Source organism: Cyrtonyx montezumae, unplaced genomic scaffold (assembly GCF_038088225.1).
Source record: "Cyrtonyx montezumae isolate F1298 unplaced genomic scaffold, pur_monq_1.0 scaffold_2, whole genome shotgun sequence".
Taxonomy (NCBI): domain Eukaryota; kingdom Metazoa; phylum Chordata; class Aves; order Galliformes; family Odontophoridae; genus Cyrtonyx; species Cyrtonyx montezumae.
This window is the reverse complement of record NW_027071936.1, coordinates 16,562,517-16,583,517: the sequence shown is the minus strand read 5'-3', so window position 1 is coordinate 16,583,517 and position 21,001 is coordinate 16,562,517. Positions and strand designations below refer to the sequence as shown.

Genomic DNA, 21,001 nt, shown 5'->3' with positions numbered 1-21,001 from the left:
GTTTTAGCATATAGCACCTTGCATTTTGACATTCAGGTGATTACACTAATGCCGAGGTAAATTCCAAATGTTTTAGCACTAAAGTTTATAAGCAAGCACTCTCCTCCCAGCTACATGATCAGTCCATTATTTATGTTCGTATTTATATATTTATATAAACAATTGGATTAACAGATAGTTTGATCATCCAGCTATATTACCTCTGGGGCTGGTGGGAAGCTGTGTTCTCGTAGTGCTTACCGTCACCATCCAGAAAAAAAGCTGCCAAAACAGGAACGCGGTTTCGCACCTAGGTAGCAGAAACATTCAGCAGCTGCCCCTGCTTCTGTTCAGCTGTTTTTCTTCCTGCCGGTATCCGTGATTGCAAATCAAAGCTCAGGGCCCCACGAAGCAGGCAGCCAGCTCCTCTGATGCCACTTGATCCCGCCGCCAGACTTCCACTGCCGGATCTGAAAAGAAGCTCGTTTCCGTGCCTGAACTGATCTGGACAAAGATGAATCTGAAGGCTGCCTAATGACTACCGTATAAACATACAAAAAGCCTACGAGGCTTCAGTTATTTGGTATAATTAAGGGGAGAAGATGCCAAGAAATGAATTGCCAGAAAGTTTCCTTTTGATGCACTTAGGATAGAAATTTCTCAACGGCTTCGAGGAACTCTGTAGATGAGCTGAGCCCTTCCAAATCCAGCAGATTGTCCTTTTTGTCGTGGAAGCGGAATAATTCAGGCTCTTCCTCTTCGGGTTCCTCTTGAAATAGGTTTGTCTCTGAGGTAGGAATAATAATGATGCGAGGGACTGTATTGCTAATGACAGAGTTCAGGCCTCCGTTGTTATGACTTCCTCGAGTTTCCGTCTGTGAGGTATCTGAGCCTCCTCCTCTGCCGACGCTGCTGCCGTTCAAACCACCAGGCAGAGAGGCTGCTCGGAGGGAGCTGGTCACGAGGGCTGCAGGGGGGCTGGGGAGTGCTGAGCGCCCCAGCACCTTCTCCAGGCAGCCGGAGGACAGCGGAACCTAGAGCAGAGGGAAAGGCGTCCATGTCACTGCAAACCACTACTTGGAATATTCAGTGCCACTAGTCACTCGTATTTTCTAAAAGTTTGAATCACAGACTAGAAAGGAAGAAAACCATGATGCATTCCTGTCTGCATCTTGGAAAGCAGAATGTTAAGCGAAGCAAAAGGAGATGCGACCACGTACCGTCAGAGACCAAAAAGAAAAGGAAAGCCCACACCTATATCTGACTTCCTCCTCCCCCCCTCCCCCCCAACTTTGTAACTCGTCTGAAACTATCATGTAGCTGTAATTGCCTCTCACTAAAAAGATCTCAGACAAGACTCTTAAGCATGATGTTCTCACGATGTCTCGAGACAGTTCCTCTGACTGCCTCGTGGAAATTCAGTGTCTTTGTACACCGGACAGTACTTCCACCAAGGAAGGAGGGAAAAAAAAGCAACCAAGATTCTGCTTTTCCAACCATTTGCCATCTGTTCGTCGCGAAAGTTTTATTTTTAAGTTGCCCTGACAACAACTCCTCTGTGAACTTTACGTAGCCAATCCTGAGTGAAGAGCAGAGTAGTAGAATTGCGCTTTAAAAGCGTTAGTTAATATTTAAAGGCACTGGAAATGAAAGGCATGAGCAATTAATTTTGTCTGGCTGTAGAAAATGACAGTTAAGGTTATAAAATCACTGTGTTGGGTGTAAAGAGAGATGATACAGGTTCCTCCCTTCTAGAGAGAATTAACATTTAACATGTGATACAATGTTTGCCTTATTCCATGCGTGTTTCCATGAAGCCTACTGGAAATCAGAGGCATTACTGAGATATTAACAGTACTTCTATTAACAATAGTTATCTCTCTCTCCCTCTTTTTTTTTTTAAATAAATTTTAACTTTTCTTTTACAGAGTTTTAACGTATATTAATTACCCATAGCTTGAGCTTCTCCTATTACATTTGTCAATTATTGCCTCTGTTGCAGATATTCCTATGTCAGCCACAAACTAAAAGATAGAGGTTTCCCAGGACTTGATCTTAGGGAGACACAGGAAGGCAGATGGGGCAGATGCATGCAGGAATCGTGCCACGTGATGGTTGGAAATTTCCAGAATAGGCTCCGCTCTAAGCTATGCTGTCTCTGCCACACCAAACTCTACATTTGAACCGCCCCGCGAAAAAACAATGCCACCGTGTCCAGCTGTTGGCAGAATATTGCGTGCCCTAATTCTTTCCTGCTGACAATACAGCACTGACGTGTGTTTGAGGCTGCACCTCCATACAAATACTCATCTTGAAGTTGGTTGTATAGCAGTGGCAGAAAATATCGGGTAATCTACTGCCCCCATCCTTAGCAGTTCTGCAGAGGATGGGGAAGGAGCTCCTCACAGCATGGCCCCAGACCTCAGCGGCTTGGACAAGTTGTATAATGCATCCACAGAAGGTGCTCTGAGTACTCACCATCTCCTCTTTCAGTGAGGGAAGGGTGGCATCTGCCAGACTCTCTCACCCTTAGGGAGAAATGGGAGTTTCTTTCTCGTCTTCCCCCTCAACAAAAATAAGACATTTTAACGTACGCTGAAAAGACAAAAAAGGGTGGCTTCTATCATGTCAAACTGTTTTGCAGCCCATATGTAGTCACAAGAAGGGGCTTTTACAGTGTGATCGCGAGGGTCAGGACAGGAAAAACCAGAGCTGGGGCAGATGAACGTGCAAAGAAACAAAGAAGTCAACTTCCTACACAACCCCACTGAATCCTCTTTCATGCAGCTTCAGATCTGCGAGATGCTCTTGGCTTTCCGAAATCAGGCAACATAACAGTGAAAAAGATTAAAAAGCATTACTGGCATTCTCATTACTTAAAATAAATGAACGGCAAAGAGAGAACATTGGAATTAGTATCAATAAAGCCCGCAGATGAAACAGATGGACGTAAAGAATGAATTATTATTTCTGAAATGACGCAATGTAACAAGCTTAGCTATTACAATGGAGATTCTTCAGCAAACACTATTTTTTCCTTACCTTTTCTTCAGTTTCTTCACTGTAGCTATAGGTCTCCGGGAGCAGGTCTCTCTTCTCCCGTCTCAGGCTTGCTGAGAAAGAATGACTTCGGCGAGGCTGCAGCTTCTTATGGGCTGGCTCTACAGGGTCAAGCTCTACATCGCTCCAGTTCTAATCAAAAGCGGAGACAGATCTCAGAAAGTTACGCCTTTTCTCAATTTTCAGTTCTTAAACTTAGCACACTGCTTCCCATTTAATTCTGATCGGACAACAGAGAGATACAGGTCTCACACTGAGAGTTTTTTCTCCTGAACATAACTTTCATGCCATGTTACATATCCTGATTTTTTGTCCTGTGACCTTTTCCCGCAAAATGCCCACATGGAGCTGTACTCCAGCCAGTCCACTGGCCTTACCGAGACTTAAGGTATGATGCTTGCAAAACATCACACCTGGCTCTAGGTGAGGAAGGCTTTCACTCCTCACGGGGAAAAAGACAAACATATCTAAAAGTTTATAACAGAAAGGGGGCTTCCTGCAGAAAAAAATAGCACTGTTGGATAGGTTAGAAATCTTTGTCTGAGAGATGGTTTTCCTATTCTCCGCCGACCAAAGATACATGACTCAAGGCAAATAGATGATGACTTGGAGGTGCCCGACAGTGGCTCTTTTTAATTAACACCGAACTCAAACCTCCGTGCTCCAAGTAAAAATCTGAAGCCCCCGGATCTGACAGCTTCCATGTTTGTTCTGATCAAAACTCATCGTACTCAAATTCCCACAAAAGCTTTGGAGAAATTACCTCACAGGTCCAAAATAATCTAGCTAGAAAAACTCTATTTTCCATTCTTTAATTCTGAGCGTGCACTTATAGTAATTTATTCTGAGAATTGGAGAGACATCATAGTCACTTTGCTTGGCGGAAACAAGAAAAGACTTACCACTTCTCCAGTGGAAACTGAGGAAACGTGAGAGTTCTTGGTCCTTCCAGCAATAGACTGGTGGCTGGAGAGAGAGGTCCTGAATGACGATTCATTTATAGAGCCCCTCAGGAGATCATTCTTTGATATTCGTATTAGGAACCGCAGGCAGGGAACGGCATCGTGGATGGTTTTTCTGAAGAAAAACGGGTAAAGAGAAAGACAAACTACGTAATAATACACTGATGAAAGGATTCGAAAATCATGCAGTGGCTGTACTTTCTGCCGCCTCAGCACAGCTTTTCTTTTGATTGAAAAGGGCCTTAAAGCACACCTGGAAACTACGTGGTATAGTTCGTGGAAAATGCTCATCTAAAAGGACAAAAGGAAAATAGCAGGTGATCTCGGGGCCCTGTATCAAAACACTCATGGAAGAGCTGCATGAGTGAGCAGTAAGAACTGAAAATAGCTCAAAAAACCACACGTTCGTGCAGTTTATTTGAAAGATTAATTCAGAGTGCTGCATTTTGCTGCAATGCCTCTACAGTGCCACCTAATTTATCAAGGTCAGACCAAGAGATGATGCTAATACAGGACATATCTAAATGAACAGGTTAAGAAACAAGGTATAAGAACTTATAGGCATAGGACTGAAATATGAATGAGAAATGTATAGCATATTGGCTTTACACTGAAGCACAAGTCAAAATGTCGTAAAATCCTTGATGGTAGGAAAAACTTGCTTACCTTTTTTTTTTCCTGTGTGTTTTTTAACTATTAGGATTGTCAGATAACCTAGTACATTTTCAATGAGCGTTTCAGCTCCCCAGAAAAGACGACACGTTAAAAAAATCTATGATTCTTGGACCACAAGATGAAATTACTTGTTTGTCAGTACAAAATAAGAATAAAACAATCTTTGACGTTATCACAAGTCTTTGTATTCCCAGACTTCTGCGCGCTATTTCTCTCAAACTCCAGAGGCAACAGAACAAGCACCTCTCTGCCTACAGCAGAGACGAGAGCCGCAGAAAGCTTTCTGCCTGCACCACCGTACCCAGTTTTGCCAAAACACCTACCAGCAGAGCCCAACCAAGCTGCTTCAGGATGCTGGAGGCTGCCCCCATGGTGCTGGAGTAAAGGGAATTTCCCCAAAGAACAGCATCTTGTGAAATCAAATTTGCGTGCTTTTCCTTACTTAAACTCGATTGTTATTTCCAGCGATGCATATCAGACATAGGAGTTTTTTTCCTATAATACTGGTAGGAATGGGTGAGTAGGAACGTATATAACAGTCTCTCCAAACAGCTCTTAAAAAACAAATACTAGCACAGAGATAAAAGGTACATTTTCAGTTACACTGATTGTAGTGTTTTGGGTTTGGTTTTTTTTAAATCACTTAATGTAAGGAAATCCCACGAAATAGTTTCTTGAAGTTGTTAAAATATTAACATGCAGCATCAACAACTCTCTGTGCAAAACAGCAGACGGTTGTGGTGATGTTACATATTCGGTTTGTTACGAACCTGAATATTTTTGATCTCGGTTTCTAGGTGTTGCTTTCAAGAAAGATTTCTAAGAGAACTTTGATTTAATGCAGCTCGGTAGCTCCAATTCAGAACAGCAATTTACAACCACCCTTGCCAGATCTCTTACTCTTGGGCCCAAACTGGCCCATTAATGATATCATCGGATAAATTACTCCAAAGACATAATGTGAATGGTTAGAAGATTTGGAAATGATCCAGAAATACAGATCTTTCCATATATATGCATTATTCACTGTCCAAGCAAAACTGGTTGCGTCAAAGGATTTTCTCCAGCTGATTTTTGGCAAAGCCTTTTCAGTTTTAAAGCTGCATGCTTGACGTATCACAAGCGATGCAGCATCACTCCTTTTTCTGAATAGATGACTCCCAAGGCTATAAAACATCTTCACAATATCTGAATAAACACTTACGTTGATACAGCTTGAAATATAAATTAGGATTATCCAAAAAAGGATTCTAAGAGAGTCTCTGAAATCCTGTTCTGGCAGGAGCCTTTTTCTTAGTACAGCCGTACATGATAAAAGTCATGGCTGGCAGGAAGAAAAAAAAACAAACAAACAAAACCCCCAAAACCCCTCATTGAAGCAGTTTGATATATATGGTATTTGCTTCGAAACTGCGTACTTGTTCAAAGTAGCTCTGGGCCAGAAAAATAATACAGGCTCAAAATACGTCAGCCACCCATGCATTTCTTCTCCCTACATTTCTGCAAGCCACTGAATAGTACTCAATCTCATATTCTAAGCTGAAATACTAGACAACTTTCAGAAACTAGATGGACTCACAGTTTTCTTGAAGGATGCAAATGATTACGGTAGTAGATATTTCCTACCAAAATCTGTTTTCAACATTTCTGGACATATTTCCGTCAGCCTTGTAGAAACATTTACAACCGCACCTTCATTCATCAGACATTGGAAATAATTGGATATCACTTTCAGGCAACGTCACAAGAGGGTTTTCCACGTCACGGGCAAGACAACCCACGTACAAACGATCCACCCTGCCACCTAGTGGCATTCTTGCCTTTATCACCCCAGAATCCCCGTCCTTCCTCCAAAAATTTATCGCAGCCTTTTGTCGAAGACACGCTTTGAAGACAGTGCAGGAAAATCTAGTGACACACTGAAAAACCATTCTTGTTGCTCATTCGTTTTTAAAAACACTTTTTCTCTTGTAGAGTTGAACACATGCCTATATTACTGTACCTGTATCTTGGGTGAATTATTGCATATATGATGGGGTTGTAGATTGCAGAGGCTTTAGCAATAACAGCTGGCACAGATTTGGAATATGGTGTTAGAGTGTTTCCTTGGCTGTAAAAAAGGAAAAAGTCATTACACAGTGACATGCCATGGATTAATATTAAACCTCTGAAGTATATTACTCTTTATAACTGTTTCTGTTGCATGGTCTCATTATAAGAAACACTGATGAAAAGTTAAATTTGTTCAAGTGGATTCTTTACTCAGACGAAAAGCTTGTTTTTAACAGTGCATACTTGCTTTCATTTATTTGGAAGGAGTGAATGACATGCAAATTTTAAATAATGAGTAAACGCTATTTGAGGGTGACCAAGAGCACTGCTGGTTCCTGTTCAGCCAAGTGTCGACCAGCACCCCCAGGTTTGTTTCCTCTACACAGTCTTTCAGCCACTTTGCCCCAAGCCTGTAGCACTGCCTGGGGTTGTCGTGGCCAAAGCGCAGGAACTGGCATTTGGTCTCGTTCAACATCATCCCATTGCCCTCAGCCCAGCAATTCAGCCTGTCCGTATCCCTCTGTAGGGCATCCCTACGCCCAGGCTGATCCACGCTTCCCCCCAACTCAGTGTCATCTGCAAATTTACTGAGAGCGCGCTCCTTGACTTCATTCAAGTAAAGATACTGAGCAAGACAGGCCCCAATACCGACCCCTGGGGAACTCAGTTTTGTCACTAAGGCTCGATAGGCCATGTCGATGGATGGACTTGAAGATCTTGGAAAGTCATTTCCAACTTACATGATTCTATGATTCAGCAAAGGGTGTGCTATCACGGCTAATTTACAATCATTTAAAATCCTTCCCAAAGACGACACTAGTCGTATTTATATTTCAGTCGAAGTACTCTTTGGATTATGTTTTCACTTACCCTGCCCAGGCAATCAAAGTGACGCAAGCGTATGGAGACCAGGACAAGACATACACAATGATGACCACAAATGCAATTTTCGCCAGTTTCCATTCATTTTTCATGGACTGAGAGAGGAAGGATTTGCGGTTGCAGGACCCAAGCTTTTGGACGTCTCTGTAAGGGGAAGAAAGATACAGATACACAAGTAAGAAAACAAAGAAGTGAAGAGCAACATCTAGCACATCGCCAGCGGCATATAAAATAAAGCAGATTTCATCTTTCCTGCTCTCTCTCTTCTTTTGATGTCTGACAGCTACAAATCTAGAAGGTAATTAATTCTTTACACCGATCCCACATTGTTCAGGCTCAGTCTGACTGTGGAAAGCTGAGGAGCCTTTAGGACCGCAGGACATGACTGCCACGTCCTTACCTGATACACAGAGGGTGAAGAATTGGGTATCCCCTGTCCCTCGCTGTTCTCAAAGATGGAGCAAGTAAAAGCACAGCTTTGTGCTAAAATCCAATGAACTCATTAGGGAACAAAAGGACATTTCTTTGCAGATCCAGTACCCTGAAGATTTTTTGCTTCAGCTGTACACTGCACTGGAACAGGTTGCCCATAGAGGTTGCGGAGTCTCCTTCTCTGGAGACGCTCAAACCTGCCTGGACGCCTACCTGTGCAACCTGGGCTAGGGAGCTACTTTGGCAGGGGGATTTGACTCAACGATCTCTAGAGGTCCTTTCCAACCCCTACAGTTCTGTGACTGTGTGATTCTGTGAAATGCAGAGTAAAACTCTTGGAGGGAAAACAAACAAACAAACAAACAAAAAAACAACAACAACAGAACGTATCCTAACAAGCACAGCCACATTCTATGTTTGTTGTTGTTTATCTGTTGGCGTGAACCACAAGGTCCTCGCTTTAAATAAAGCTGCCAAAAACCAAAATAAATATAAAAGGACTGCTATGTTTACAGAGCAGCTTCCAGGCAGGTTTTTTTGCCAAACAATATTTATCATCCCTCAGAGGTGAGAACTGTTCTGTAATAACCGAGGCATCCCATTCCTCACATTGCAAATGTGAAAGACAAATAATCAAAACTACCGAATTATCTCATGTTGTATTAATTACCGTAGTTTGGGCTCAGATTAGAACAACCTGAGGCCACTTTGTCTCCTACTCCAAAATGCGTACAATCCTTTCCAGTTTTCACACTGGCAAAAAAAAAAAATTCTCCAGAAAATGATCTAATTCAAGGAAAATATAGTTTCACATATTTCAGTTACGCAGCTTACCTGCCAGTACTTCTTATGGCCAAGAACATAAACAAATAGCAATGGAGTATTATTATCAGGGGAATAAAAAACACACAGCAGCATAAAATCATGGTGTAACTTCTGTTTGCAGGGGAGTAGGTTACATAGTCCCACGTACAGGATATCATCAAGCCCTCGGGCACGTAGGAACCTACAAAATACATGGAATTTGTTATTTGCAATTATAACCAAAGCTTGCGTACTTACTGAATTAACAATTGAGTGATTAAAACAAATGCCCCGCTGTATAGACAGCCTTCGAGAGCCATGCTGGCTGTATCATGTGTGAGTACACGCATGGACAGGAGGTTCTGACTGCCAAACTCCTAACGCCCAACCTGCAATTTGGTCACCTCGAACACAACCCAGGGCAAAAAATAAACACAACAAACCAGGGTACTGCATTGCGATAGACGTAGAAATCAGTATGTGACAAAAAACCATCAGCCAGTAGCTAAACATCCATCCAAGAACTTTTCCAAACCCTCATTTTGTTCACATCCTGAACAAGGCAAAAGCAGACTGCATCAAGAACGCTGGAAGAAAGAGTGAGCAGACAACATACTCCAGCCAAGGAGTGGGGCCACGCTCCACCCCAGCGAGTACAGCCACACAGCAGCAATGATCTGCACGGTGCGCTTCTTGGAGGTCCACTGGATGGAGCGCAGGGGCTTGGTGATCACCAAATAGCGGTCAACAGAAATAGCTAACAGAGTCATCATGGAGGTAATCCCAAAGAGTGCTCCGCAGAAAGCGTACAAGTCACAACCTGAAGCAGAAAATGGCAACGTCAGAGTTTTTTTCTTAAACAGGTACTTATTTGCTCTCACAGCCTGATCTCATAAACTCTCACATACATTCTCACACAAAACAAAACCAAACCCAGAAACCTAGCCCCGGGCTTTTCTCCCATTAGAATAAGGCTCTTAGCCCTGCAATTGCATAACTAAGCATTCACTACTAAAAACATATGTATAACAAACAAACAGACAAAAATATGTATTAACAAGCCCTACGCTCCACTGCGGACCATAGCCGGCAACGTTATGTCAATGGAAAACTGCCTCAAGGTAAATCCAGTCTAATTAAGGTTACATTTTCTTGGACTGTTGCCCAATATATTGATCTTTACAGGCTGCAGCAGATATCTGTATACTAATGACAAACGGATACCTCGAAAAATGATGTAGCCCAGGATACCTTTGGCCTTCCAGGCTGCAATCGCACTCTGCTTGACACGCTGTGTCAAGCTTAGAGTCCAACAGAAGAGCCGCTGGTTACTGGCGGACAGAGTTCTTCCCCACAGGGCTGCTCTCAGTGAGTTCTTTTCTCAGTCTGAACACATTCTGGAATTGCCCCAGCCCAAGTGCAACACTTGCTCTTGGCTAGTTAAACCTCAACAAATTTCCAAGTGCATTCCTTAAGCCTGTCTATTGTATCAGTCACACCACTCAGTGCTGTAAGCAAACTTGCTGAGGGTTGGATCTCATAGTCCACGTCATTAAAAAAGGCGTTGAAGAGCAGCCGTCCCAAGACGGCCCCCTGGGGGACGCCAGTCACGACTGGCCTCCACCTGGACGTGAAGCTCTTGACCATAGCCTGCAACCATTCAAACAATTCTTTGTCCGCTGCACAGTCCTTCCAAATCCCTACATTTCCTAAATTAAATGTGTGATCCTAGGAGCACATTAATTGATATCAGTGGACATTTTTACATATTAACGTCTTCTAAAACTAATTCAGAAAAAATATTTATAATTAAAAGAAACCTTTCCTATCCATCTTTAGCAATAACATCTGCCCTCAGAAGCGAAATGGCCATCATTACATGTTGCTGTTGACTCATTTCTTTCTAACTTGTGATGGAGAAATAAAGACCGTTACACAAAACATGTCATCACGTGGACAGATCATGTCAAAATCCTAGGTTGTAATTCCGGAGCTTTGAGTTGCTCCCTCCGTTGCATAGGCCGACTTTGACAGCTCTAAAATACATTAAAGACCGTAGAGCTAGTGACAGACAAATTAGTCTCAAAAAGTACCTATATCTCCAAGGATCCACTTCCTGTGCAAGCTGTTGATAAAGCATATGGGGGCCTGAGAAGCTGACATCAGGAAATCGCTCACAGCCAAATTCATTATGAAGAAGTTCTGGGGTGTCCTTAGCTTCTTATTGCTTAAAAACAGATGAAAAAAACATTATGTGAAATAGGCAAAAGGAACAAACAGCCATCTTTCTTTCTAGTAAATAAAACAAAAAGTCTTTTATACCAAACAGTCACCAGGTGGCAATGAGCAGTTACTCTCATTCAATCAATTACCACAGCTAAAGATGCAGTCATTTCAAAGTGATGATTGACAAAGGCAGGGGGATAAAATAGATCTTTTATCTTCCAACAGAGGAAGAGTTCCAGCTATCCTTAAACACACCTTTTGGTACAAGAGAAGAGCACTGTTAACATAATAAACGACCCCTCTCTATTACTTTGGGTTTTCTGGTTGAACATTCCTTAATTCTGAAGATTAAATATTATACGGCAAAAAGTATATTACATTAACTCACGGATTCATCCTACCTCTACCTCACAGCTGGCACTTCTGATGGATATGCTGAGGAGGTGTAATGCTGAACGCTTCTTGTCCCTCGAAACAGCATTTTGGTTGCACATATAAATTAAGAACTTTGATACCTCGAGTCTGAATTCAAGACTTTTCATAGTGCCAGGTACACAGAAGACAAAAAGATGTGACTATTCACATTCTTCTAGATAAAGGCAACAAACAGGATTTTGTAGATAACTTCGCTTTTGAAAACCGTGTAGCAATTCTAAATGGCTTGAAATAAGTTTTCTGAGTGCTTCCTTCAGTCTAGCAGCTGAGGCCTCTCTGATGTGCTTCCAGTATGACGGTGTTTGCGACTAATACGAATGCCTTTCTTCACATTAATAAATAATGAGAAATAAACTACAAGGTCATCTGAATACTTCTGCAGACCTCACAGAATCATGCCTCTCTTAATTGTCTGCAACAGGTGGGTGAAAGGGCTCATCCACCTACTGAGATTTTCCCGCTTGCAGGGTTTAATTCTTTTGCTGTGCCAGCTAAAACAGACTTCAAGAGAAAAGGATAAACTGCGATAGAAACCATGGAGATTATAGAAATCTGTAACTGCAAAACTCAGTTATTCAAAACCACTAAGCTCTTTCGTTTGCTTAAACATTTAAAAACAGCAACCTAACTCTTGATTAATGACGGCACTGCAGTTTCTAGCATTGCTGGCCCTCAATGCATCAAAATGCATGATGACAATTAACAGTGAGCAAAAAGATTTAGAATTTCTGGCATCATAGTGTGGAGTGGACCACAGTTTTCCGTTTTTTCCATGAGATCTTTGCGTACTCTAGATGCAGTAGCTTCAACCATCTATTAAACTGTCAGAGACCCAGAAGGCACCCAAACTGACAGAAATCCTATGATCTGCCTGAAGCGAGGAACACACTGATGGCATGAGCTCATTCATGTAACACAATGCTTCCTTGGTTCTCCCAGGAGATTCCGGGCTGTTGGGAACAACGTCATCTTTAATCGAGTAATCTGCAAATTCTACAGTGGGATGGGGGATGAGGAGGGTGTGGTGGTGAAGGAGTTTGCAATGGTTTCTATTGTTTTAAGTTATTAAACTTTTCTTCAGTTTTTATTCATAGTTATTACTAAATCAAGGTTCCACGTGTTTTCTCACTTTTTCTAAGAATGCCTGCAACACAAGGAATTAACACAGGAGTACACTGGTGATGAGCATGGACGTACGTGAGGTGTATCTAACTGATGCCATCAGCCTTTCTTTGAAGTTCTAACCTAAGAAGAAATCCACGCAGAACATCTTCACAGAGATGCATATGAATTCCGGAAAGGAAAGAAATCAGAGTACCTGTAAAATGCATAGAGAACTAGGAGGTTTCCTATGATGCCGATGCAGCCAATAACAAGAACACATGTCCCTACAGTGTAAAGGACATGGTCTGGGATCTCTGACTTGGTCACAGTGGGGGGCTGGGTGCCCATGTTCAAATCCTGGATGGAAAACAAAGGAAAGGAGAACTGAGAACATTCAGTACACACGCTCCTGGGAACATTTGCTTAGCACGTCAAACTGGTGAAAGGAGATAGAGCACTCGCTTCCGAAACACATAGACATTTCTGTGCTGTTATCAGGTTAAAATCAAGTTACCTTCATTACATTTTTAACTACCCCAGAAAACATGCAACTGAACAACTGACTTACCATAGCGTAAACACTGGGAAATCGTCATGGGAAAGGCAGGAGATCAGAGGAACAACACAGCGGTGATAGCAATACCTGCGCAAGCACAAATACATCAGGTAGTCTTGACACCTCTTTTGCTGTTCTTTAACATTGACACGTGGAGGAAAAAATACAACTGACCAAACACCACTAATGGCCTATGTGTTTTTTGAAACCAATTCAGACTATCCGCCAGCAAAATGCAGTCACAGCACAGCATACAGAGCATCCACTCAGCTCACTTCAGCATTATCGATGAGCAGATACTGAATCACCACCCTGGTGGCAAGTCTTATTTACTAAGGCAGGTAAATAACCTCCAAGATGAACAGGATCTAGAAGATAAACATCGCACAGCTGGATGTATTGAAGGGGCCACTCAGAAATGATGAGAACAGCTTTTTCTCTGCAGGTGCTGGCTCCTAGTTCCCATAATATCGCACATTGCTTTTTCTCCTTTCTGCTATTTCCTCACTTACCTAGGAGGTGTGCATACAACAGTTCCTTCCTTGCACAACAGTCCTTTTCCAGCCATAGGCATCACTGTGATAACTGCGTGATGATACCGAAGTGCTCTTGGGGGCACTCTGCTTTCAGCAATAACGAGTGAAACACGCAGCACAGCCTGAACACCTATGAAATTGTAGCTCTGGAGCAGAAATAGCGGGAACAAAGTTCCTGGGACTGACAAAATATCTTCAATGGTGCAAAAATTACAGCTTCAAAGCAGAAAGCTGAATTCAAGATCTGAGTCGTCTGTCACATTCTACCCCTAAAAGGACAGCTTCCACCATAGTGGCACTGCAGCAGAGATGGCATCCTTGTAGGAGAAGAAAGTAATGAATGGGATCATCTGCTGATGCTGACTGCAGTGATAGGTGCCATAGCCATTCCCAGCGGTTAAGCAGCAAGAACAATTGCTTTTCTACGTTGCATTCTTAAAAAGAGACAGGACAGCTAGCAGTAGATGGGAAGGTGGCTCAGGGGAAAAATGTAATCATGGCTGTTCAATGACACCAATAACAGGTGTCTCCATGCTTTCATAGCCAAGCTGCCTGGGACACTTCAGGGCTGTGGCAGGCAAATACATGTGACAAACACCACTCTTCATCACTCAAACATCATCTTCTTAACAATGCGTGCCCCAAATCAGTGCCATTCAGGGCAATGTGCCCTGAAGAGGCTAAAAGCAGGTGAGAAAGCATAACTCCTCTTTTTTCTTCCTTCTCTTGTTATCTAATAACGATGCTCAGGATTTACCCCTGTGCAGAGGGGTGTGATATATAACAATATGCTTCCGGGAAAGTACAACTTGCCTGTTATACACATTAAGCTTCACTTCTCCATACTGGGGACCCACTGCTACAGAAACTCATTCGAGAAACAGGTTATGAAGTTCACACCCAAAGGGGGTTCTCATTTTCTTTCTGCTGAGAAGCCAGCTCTGATGTTTTAGCCCCATTTATTTTGTTAGTACTTGATGAGCTATGCCCAAATCTGAAAAGCATCATGATTTGTGAACTCTGCTCATAGTCTGTAAACTCTTGAGGACAAGACAAAGTGTGAACTACTGAAGCATGCAGACTGGAATCTGGAAGGCAGTAAATACTGGGGGCTACACAAAGACTCAGATCTCAGAAAGGCTCGGGGGGGGGGGGGAGGGGGGGGGAGGGTGCACTGTGTAGATGAACACACGCTTTGGGGAAGTTATCTTGCCTACAGAGAAGTCTGTACAATACCACAACTGCTTTTTTTTTAGTTTGCTAACCTCAGAGAAAGAAACTAAGGTCTGAATGAGAAGAGTGCTACTAATTAAATCTGTCAGCACTGCCCTGATGTAGCAGCACATGGCAGGCACCCAGCTGCATGGCAGGATGAAAAAGGAAAAATCATACACAACACTGGAATACAAATCTAACATTTTAAATGTGCTGATATATACGCACATATTTATTTTCTCCCAAGTGATTTCACCACACTAGTGAAAATTCCCTAAATAACAGAGGCAATAAAAGATAAAAATGGTTCCAAAGCTCATCTAAGACAATTTATAACTCACTTCAGTCACATATTTCAATGATTTGGTGTAAATCCACAAAATAAAAGGTTAAGAATCACAATTTAAACACTTGTCAGTCTGAAAATCTAAACTCTACTCTGATGAACGAGCATTCCTTTCCTAATACAGGCCTTTTCTCAGGGCAGAATAAATCAACAGGAGCAAAACGGAGTATCATCAAGGTTTTAGGATACTCAAAAAACATTTTTCTCCCTTCCCACAGCACCATCTCTGAGAAGCTGACCTATATATTAGTTTTGAGTAACAAGCTATACGCTCATTTACATAAATATTTACATGAGGATTAGGACTAGGAATATATTTAAAACAAAAAAAAACAAAAACAACAAAAAAAAAAAATGAAGCCCTGGTCATGCTCTCTAAGGAGAAGCTAGTTTTGCTGTTACTACCCTGTGTCTTCTTGTAATTTTAATTTCTCGTGGAAAAAAAAAAATTTTCATGTTTCTTCCACTCCAGTCCCAAGAAAAGCAATGTAACCATTACTGCTTTTTTGCAGATGACTCAGGAACCAGAACAGCAACTGAGCACAACAGGTCACGTTTGGTACAATCATTATCGTGCGTGGGCTTATCAGGTTTAGTTCTTATTAGCCTCTTTGAGCACCAAAATGATATCAGCTCAGTTTTACTTCAGTCAGTTCATTTTCATTTTATTAACGGGGAACTTAGACCTCCTGAACACGCAGTTGAGAAGCCTGCAAAATTACTAAGTTTAAAGATGTGGTGAGAGACATTCTCCTCAGCTTCAGCTTTTCGTGCTGCTGTGAAATACAAGGCTGCTCTTGACACAGCACTGGCTCCTTCGCTGCAATGACATGAAGTGAGAGGCAATGAGGGAACATCTGACATTTTGTTCAGCCAATATATTGACTCATTAACGGATGACGCAAGTTTTCAAGGGCTCACGCGAGATATTTCCACCTATTCATTCGTCTCCCAGGTTGGTTTTATTTTCTCCTTTTGATGACTTGGGAAGAATCGCAAGGGCTGCAATGAAGATACAACCATTTCCTGAGCACGGAATTTAAAGACAGTGTCCACAACGATCCGATTGTCTCACTCAAAAATATAAATGTAAACAAGAAGTTTGTGAAAAATACCAGCAATTGCAGCAGGGCCAGCTTCTGGCTTACTTGCCTGCTCTCTGCTGACTTTCTTTGGCTTGTTCTAAGTTAATTTTACAACCACTTGCATTTTGACTGTACGAGATGTTGGACCTGACAACTTGTATCAATCACAATGGAGTTGTACCCTTATGTGAATGTGACTATGACATCAAAAGACTGTCACCTCCACGGCTGCTTGGAGGGCTTTCTGGAAGGACAACTAACAGATCTGCAGGGAAAGGAAAGATAAACAATTAACAGCTATCCATCAAGTAGCTGGCAAAAGAAGAAGGCGCCAGATATAAAAATAAACTTGGTCTACTTCTCCAAAAATAAAAATACAAATAACAGATGGGAAAATGTATTCTATGAGAGATTTTTCAAATTTGATTCGAGATAGAATAACGTCCAAATAATTAGAGTCTTCTGTTTCCCAGCTGGTGAGATTAATAAAGACAGCAGTGCAAAAGGCAAAAAAAAAAAAAAAAAAAAAAAAAAAGGCTAGAATTGAAAGGGGAGGGCAGGTCTCCATCAATGGATGAGAAATAACCGATCAAATCCAGAAATGGTGATGTGATCTGCATTACGTGGATGCAAGAGTATCTAAAGCCTTATTTATGCTCTGATCTTGATCACAGAAGCCAGCTCATCTTGTGGAGATGATTTACAGTGAAATGAGCTTAAGTAAGGGCTTGCTTACATAGAGGATTAATGCGTACTAGCAAGAGTGAATTAACAGCATAGCAGCTTCTCTGTGCTCACACACTATACAGGCTCATAAAGCAGACTTCAATTTTACTAAACAAAACATCCTTACGCCTATACAATTGCAACTTGAAAATTTAAAGGAAAACAATAAACAATATTCAGGCATGATGGGATAGGAGCAATCAACATGTCAGTTTGCACTTCTTATAGAAACAGCTTGTTCAGCCGAAGCAGCAACCGGGTAACCATCGCCAAGTTGTTTGAAATTTCACTGAGGGTCAGTGTAAAGTGCTGTTTCATTAAGAAGTATTATCTGGTTTGAAATGACAGCAAAAGGTGGGGCATAATGAATATCCGATACATATGAAATCTTGAAAATATTGTTAATTACTTTGAGTATTAAAAACCTTGCTTTTTTTGGCTAACAGTGCTATAAATGCAATACCACAGGGGAAGTAAAATTTAACTTGACCAGCGGAGTCCAATTGAACAGTGATCATCATCAGATGGAGAAGTTGATTTTTCTATCAGTCTCCAGATGACACTCTCCTTCCACAGTTCATTCCTATCAGTCCATACCATGAGCACTCCAGCACACATTTACAGTGCAGATAATTAGCTCAGTAAGCTGAACTGTGAACGTGATACAGCTCATCCAAAAGCAACAAGCAAGGAGAGGAACCACCAGAGCCCTGCCCGACAGGTCAACTGTCAGGGGCAGTTGAGCACCACAGGACAGACCTAGGCTAGAGTTCATCCAGATGGAGGTCCTTAGTTTGCGTGGTGCTTGACTTACAGACCCACACAGAAGTCATAGCCATACAGTGCAAAACAGAGATGCAAAGGAGGGGGAAGAAGGCAAAAAAGGGGAACATACAATTGAGGGAGAAGAGAGAAAGAAGAACAGCACTCCGAGTATTCTTCTTGAAGGTAGAAGTTGAAAAATAAACTTATATCTAACTAATATCATTCCAGAATGCACTCTTCTGGGCTGTTACTGAACTAAACAGACAGCTGAGAAAAAGCATTTCTTACTTGACTCCAAAGCTCATTTGGGAAAATTCTGTGCTGCGTCATCAGAACAATTCAGTGCAAGAGTCCCAGCCAGGGGCGAGATTAAAATGACCAAAGGCACATTTGTGTTCCTCAAATACTGGGTATTTATAGAGATGGAAATAATACCAACTGTCTCCCTAGCTTGAGCTCCCATGAGTTTGACTAGACATTCTCAAGGAAGGTCTCAGTGTTTAGAAAGATGCTCAGGCCCTAGCTATCTGTACTTAAACTTCTCACAGTTGCAATCCATCAAACAACATTCATGGGAGGCATTAGGGAAAAACAAACAAACAAACAAACAAAAAACAACCACACAAAAAGAATCCGAAAGAGATAAAATCAGCAAAGATTAAGTTGTAATTATTCTTAAGTTGTCAGTATAATGAGAACAAACCTGCTGCTCATTGAGGTAGGCGTAGACAGGTGTCTATATATCCAGTCTTTTGAGACAACATGAATGAAGGGTATTAGCAGTCAATCTCTTTTAAAAGTAATAAGGCATGATGTAAAAAAATCATTGACGTGATGAATAATACAGGAATCAGATGTAACCAATAAAAATGAAAACTAATACTTTCAATAGCTTTGTGACAAGGAAAAAGACCTCTAGCATTTCAGAGGACTTCTTTTCATCTCTCCGGAGATGAAAACTTTACACATAAAGCCCACATGCTTTTCACACCAAACATTGTTTCTATGTACATCCCAAGGTTTTCTTCTTTAAGAAAACTAAAGATAACAATTAAAAAAGCACAACTGAATTATGGTCCAGCTTGAGCACTATCTGCATCACTTGGACAACAGTTACCAAATACGAGTGCTTACTCTAAATTTTACAAGTTACCCCGCTGAGATTGCCAACAAAACCCAGGTCTAGAATAGAATGCTGTGTTACTCATTCCTCTGTCCTTGGAAAGGCACTGACAAGGAACTAGCTTTTTTTTTTTCCCCACTGCTTTATTCCACGGTCCAATAGCCAACCCTTTGAGAGAGCAGATTCGCATCCCCCTCCACCAAGACCTGGAAAATTCAAAGTAAGATACGAAAACCTTGTTTTGGAAAACATTACCGTTCCAGGACCAGTGTGGGTTGTTATCCAAGACAGGGAGTGCTATCTAGGTCTGCAGAAAACTTTTGCCGACAGAACCTACGCGTTCTGTTTAAACATGATCATGTCAAAACTTAAGTCTTTTTGAGAAACAAGTAAATAGAAGCCCATCACAGGAAGCTGTTAACACCCAGCTGAACTGGGGCTCAGTCCACCTTTCCCTTCTCACCTCTTGCAAGCTTGCACACCAGAACTGCCCAATCCTTTGTCCTGGAGACTCCCACTTATACCGATCCCTCGGTCATAAAGCCCTTCTAAATGATCAGATGCTGTGCTCAAATACAACCCAATTAACAGCATGAGCTATGCGTGCCGAGGGAGGCAGCAGACTGAACAAACAATCAATGTTAGTGCTGCATCAGATTATCTGCACTGTCACAGCTCAGTGCATGTGTGTTCTGTCCATGAGGGAACAGATTACTGCTAGCACTGCAGAACAAGGCAGAAGTTCAGAATATGTTTTCTAGTGAGCTAGAAAATGTTGGAGAAAAGCATACGCTGTTAAATTTGTGATACCAGAGTTATTCTTCAATATAAGACCTTTTGCAGTCTTCTGGGAAACATCATTTATACACCGTTACTAGTGGCATATAAATGCAGGGTGATGCGCACACCTTGCTACTTTTAACGTGAGCATGCTGAGAACTGTCACTGTCTTTCCACGAGGCACTGCATTTTCAAATTCTGATCTTTGTCAGTGGATATAACATCTCAGCCTGAGCTGTCAAAGAGTCTGAAAGCTTACTTCAGCTTCTGGAAAACTAGACGTATTTTATTTGAAAAAATGTAATATATACTCTTCCTTACTTTTGATAACCCAGGGAGCAAATCCCTTACCAGCCACCTCTGGTCTTACTCGTTGCCTCTAACATCAGAAGTCCTTTCATTGCTCTACCTTGCTTCCCAAGGCAACCTGCACAGATGCTGTCCGGGGGTCCGTGTGCAAGAGCTGCTTTGCAAAGCGCCTCCTGCAACGTAAAGGAGATTCCATGGAAACATACGCTTATCTTTATAGGCTCTGTAACAAACGAAGAAAGAAGGAAATCATGAACCAGTAACAGCTTTTCAAAGAGGTATTTCAAAGTAATAATTGCTCTTAATAAAATAATTAATCAAGAAGTTGATAACTCAGTGATTCTGTAAAGAACTTCTAACGCTAATTTTAAAAACGTATTATCACCAATAAAATAACTAATATTTTTCATCACTGTGTGTTTCCTCTGCTGCTAAATTATCTTATGTATATTCTTATTCTGTCATTCACAATGAATTGTTCATACTGAATGATGAAGGAAGCGTAATCAACACATCTCCTCTACTAGCTACAGTTCATACCACTCGTGTTTTTTTACTAGCTGAGTGCAAAGAGCTGCAGTTTTGCCAGAGAATCTGCTTTCAACATTTTCCTGAATGCTTTGCAGGAAGATATATTGTTAATAGAATGCCTGACACCAGAGATGTTTGGCACTAATTAGGGAAATTTCATAGAAATTTTGGTCATGGGTAGGAGGAACCGCTTAAAGTAAACCTCTTTTTGCCACCATATGCATTACGTCCTCATGTAAGCTTAGGTAGTTCCCATCTCTTACACCTGACATCTGGCAGCAGAATCTCAGGGAAAGAACACAGGAAGTACAGCACACGCAACATTGCTCTGCGATTCTTGATTGCTAAATTCAAGCACGTCCGTGATATTCTTAAGAGCTCTGTAGCACTTGACTCCTTGCTTCAGTTTGTTTGACAA

The 21,001-nt window shown here is 41.7% G+C and overlaps 2 protein-coding genes across 2 annotated transcripts in view; one reads left to right on the top strand and one right to left on the bottom strand.

Moving 5' to 3' along the window:
* The window catches only part of SEC24B (SEC24 homolog B, COPII coat complex component), a 108,745-nt gene that overhangs the window by 70,509 nt on the left and 17,235 nt on the right, over window positions 1–21,001 (top strand). The gene's annotated exons all lie outside the window — the stretch shown is intronic.
* On the bottom strand, window positions 544–13,256 carry LOC136048719 (melanopsin-like). Its single transcript, XM_065736496.1, has 10 exons — window positions 13,180–13,256; window positions 12,826–12,968; window positions 10,940–11,073; window positions 9,463–9,666; window positions 8,877–9,048; window positions 7,599–7,754; window positions 6,679–6,786; window positions 3,942–4,116; window positions 3,022–3,171; window positions 544–1,013 (listed from the first exon to the last, which is right to left on the bottom strand). The coding sequence occupies exons 1-10, from the start codon at window positions 13,180–13,182 to the stop codon at window positions 624–626; spliced, it is 1,635 nt and encodes a 544-aa protein (XP_065592568.1). The 5' UTR covers window positions 13,183–13,256; the 3' UTR covers window positions 544–623.

Coding starts and splice junctions, on each gene's coding strand:
- LOC136048719 (XM_065736496.1), bottom strand. Junction 9,667..10,939: donor GTGGATCCTTGGAGATATAG/GTACTTTTTGAG, acceptor TTTCTGCTTCAG/GTTGTGACTTGTACGCTTTC. Junction 3,172..3,941: donor CAGTTTCCACTGGAGAAGTG/GTAAGTCTTTTC, acceptor GCTTTTGATTAG/AACTGGAGCGATGTAGAGCT.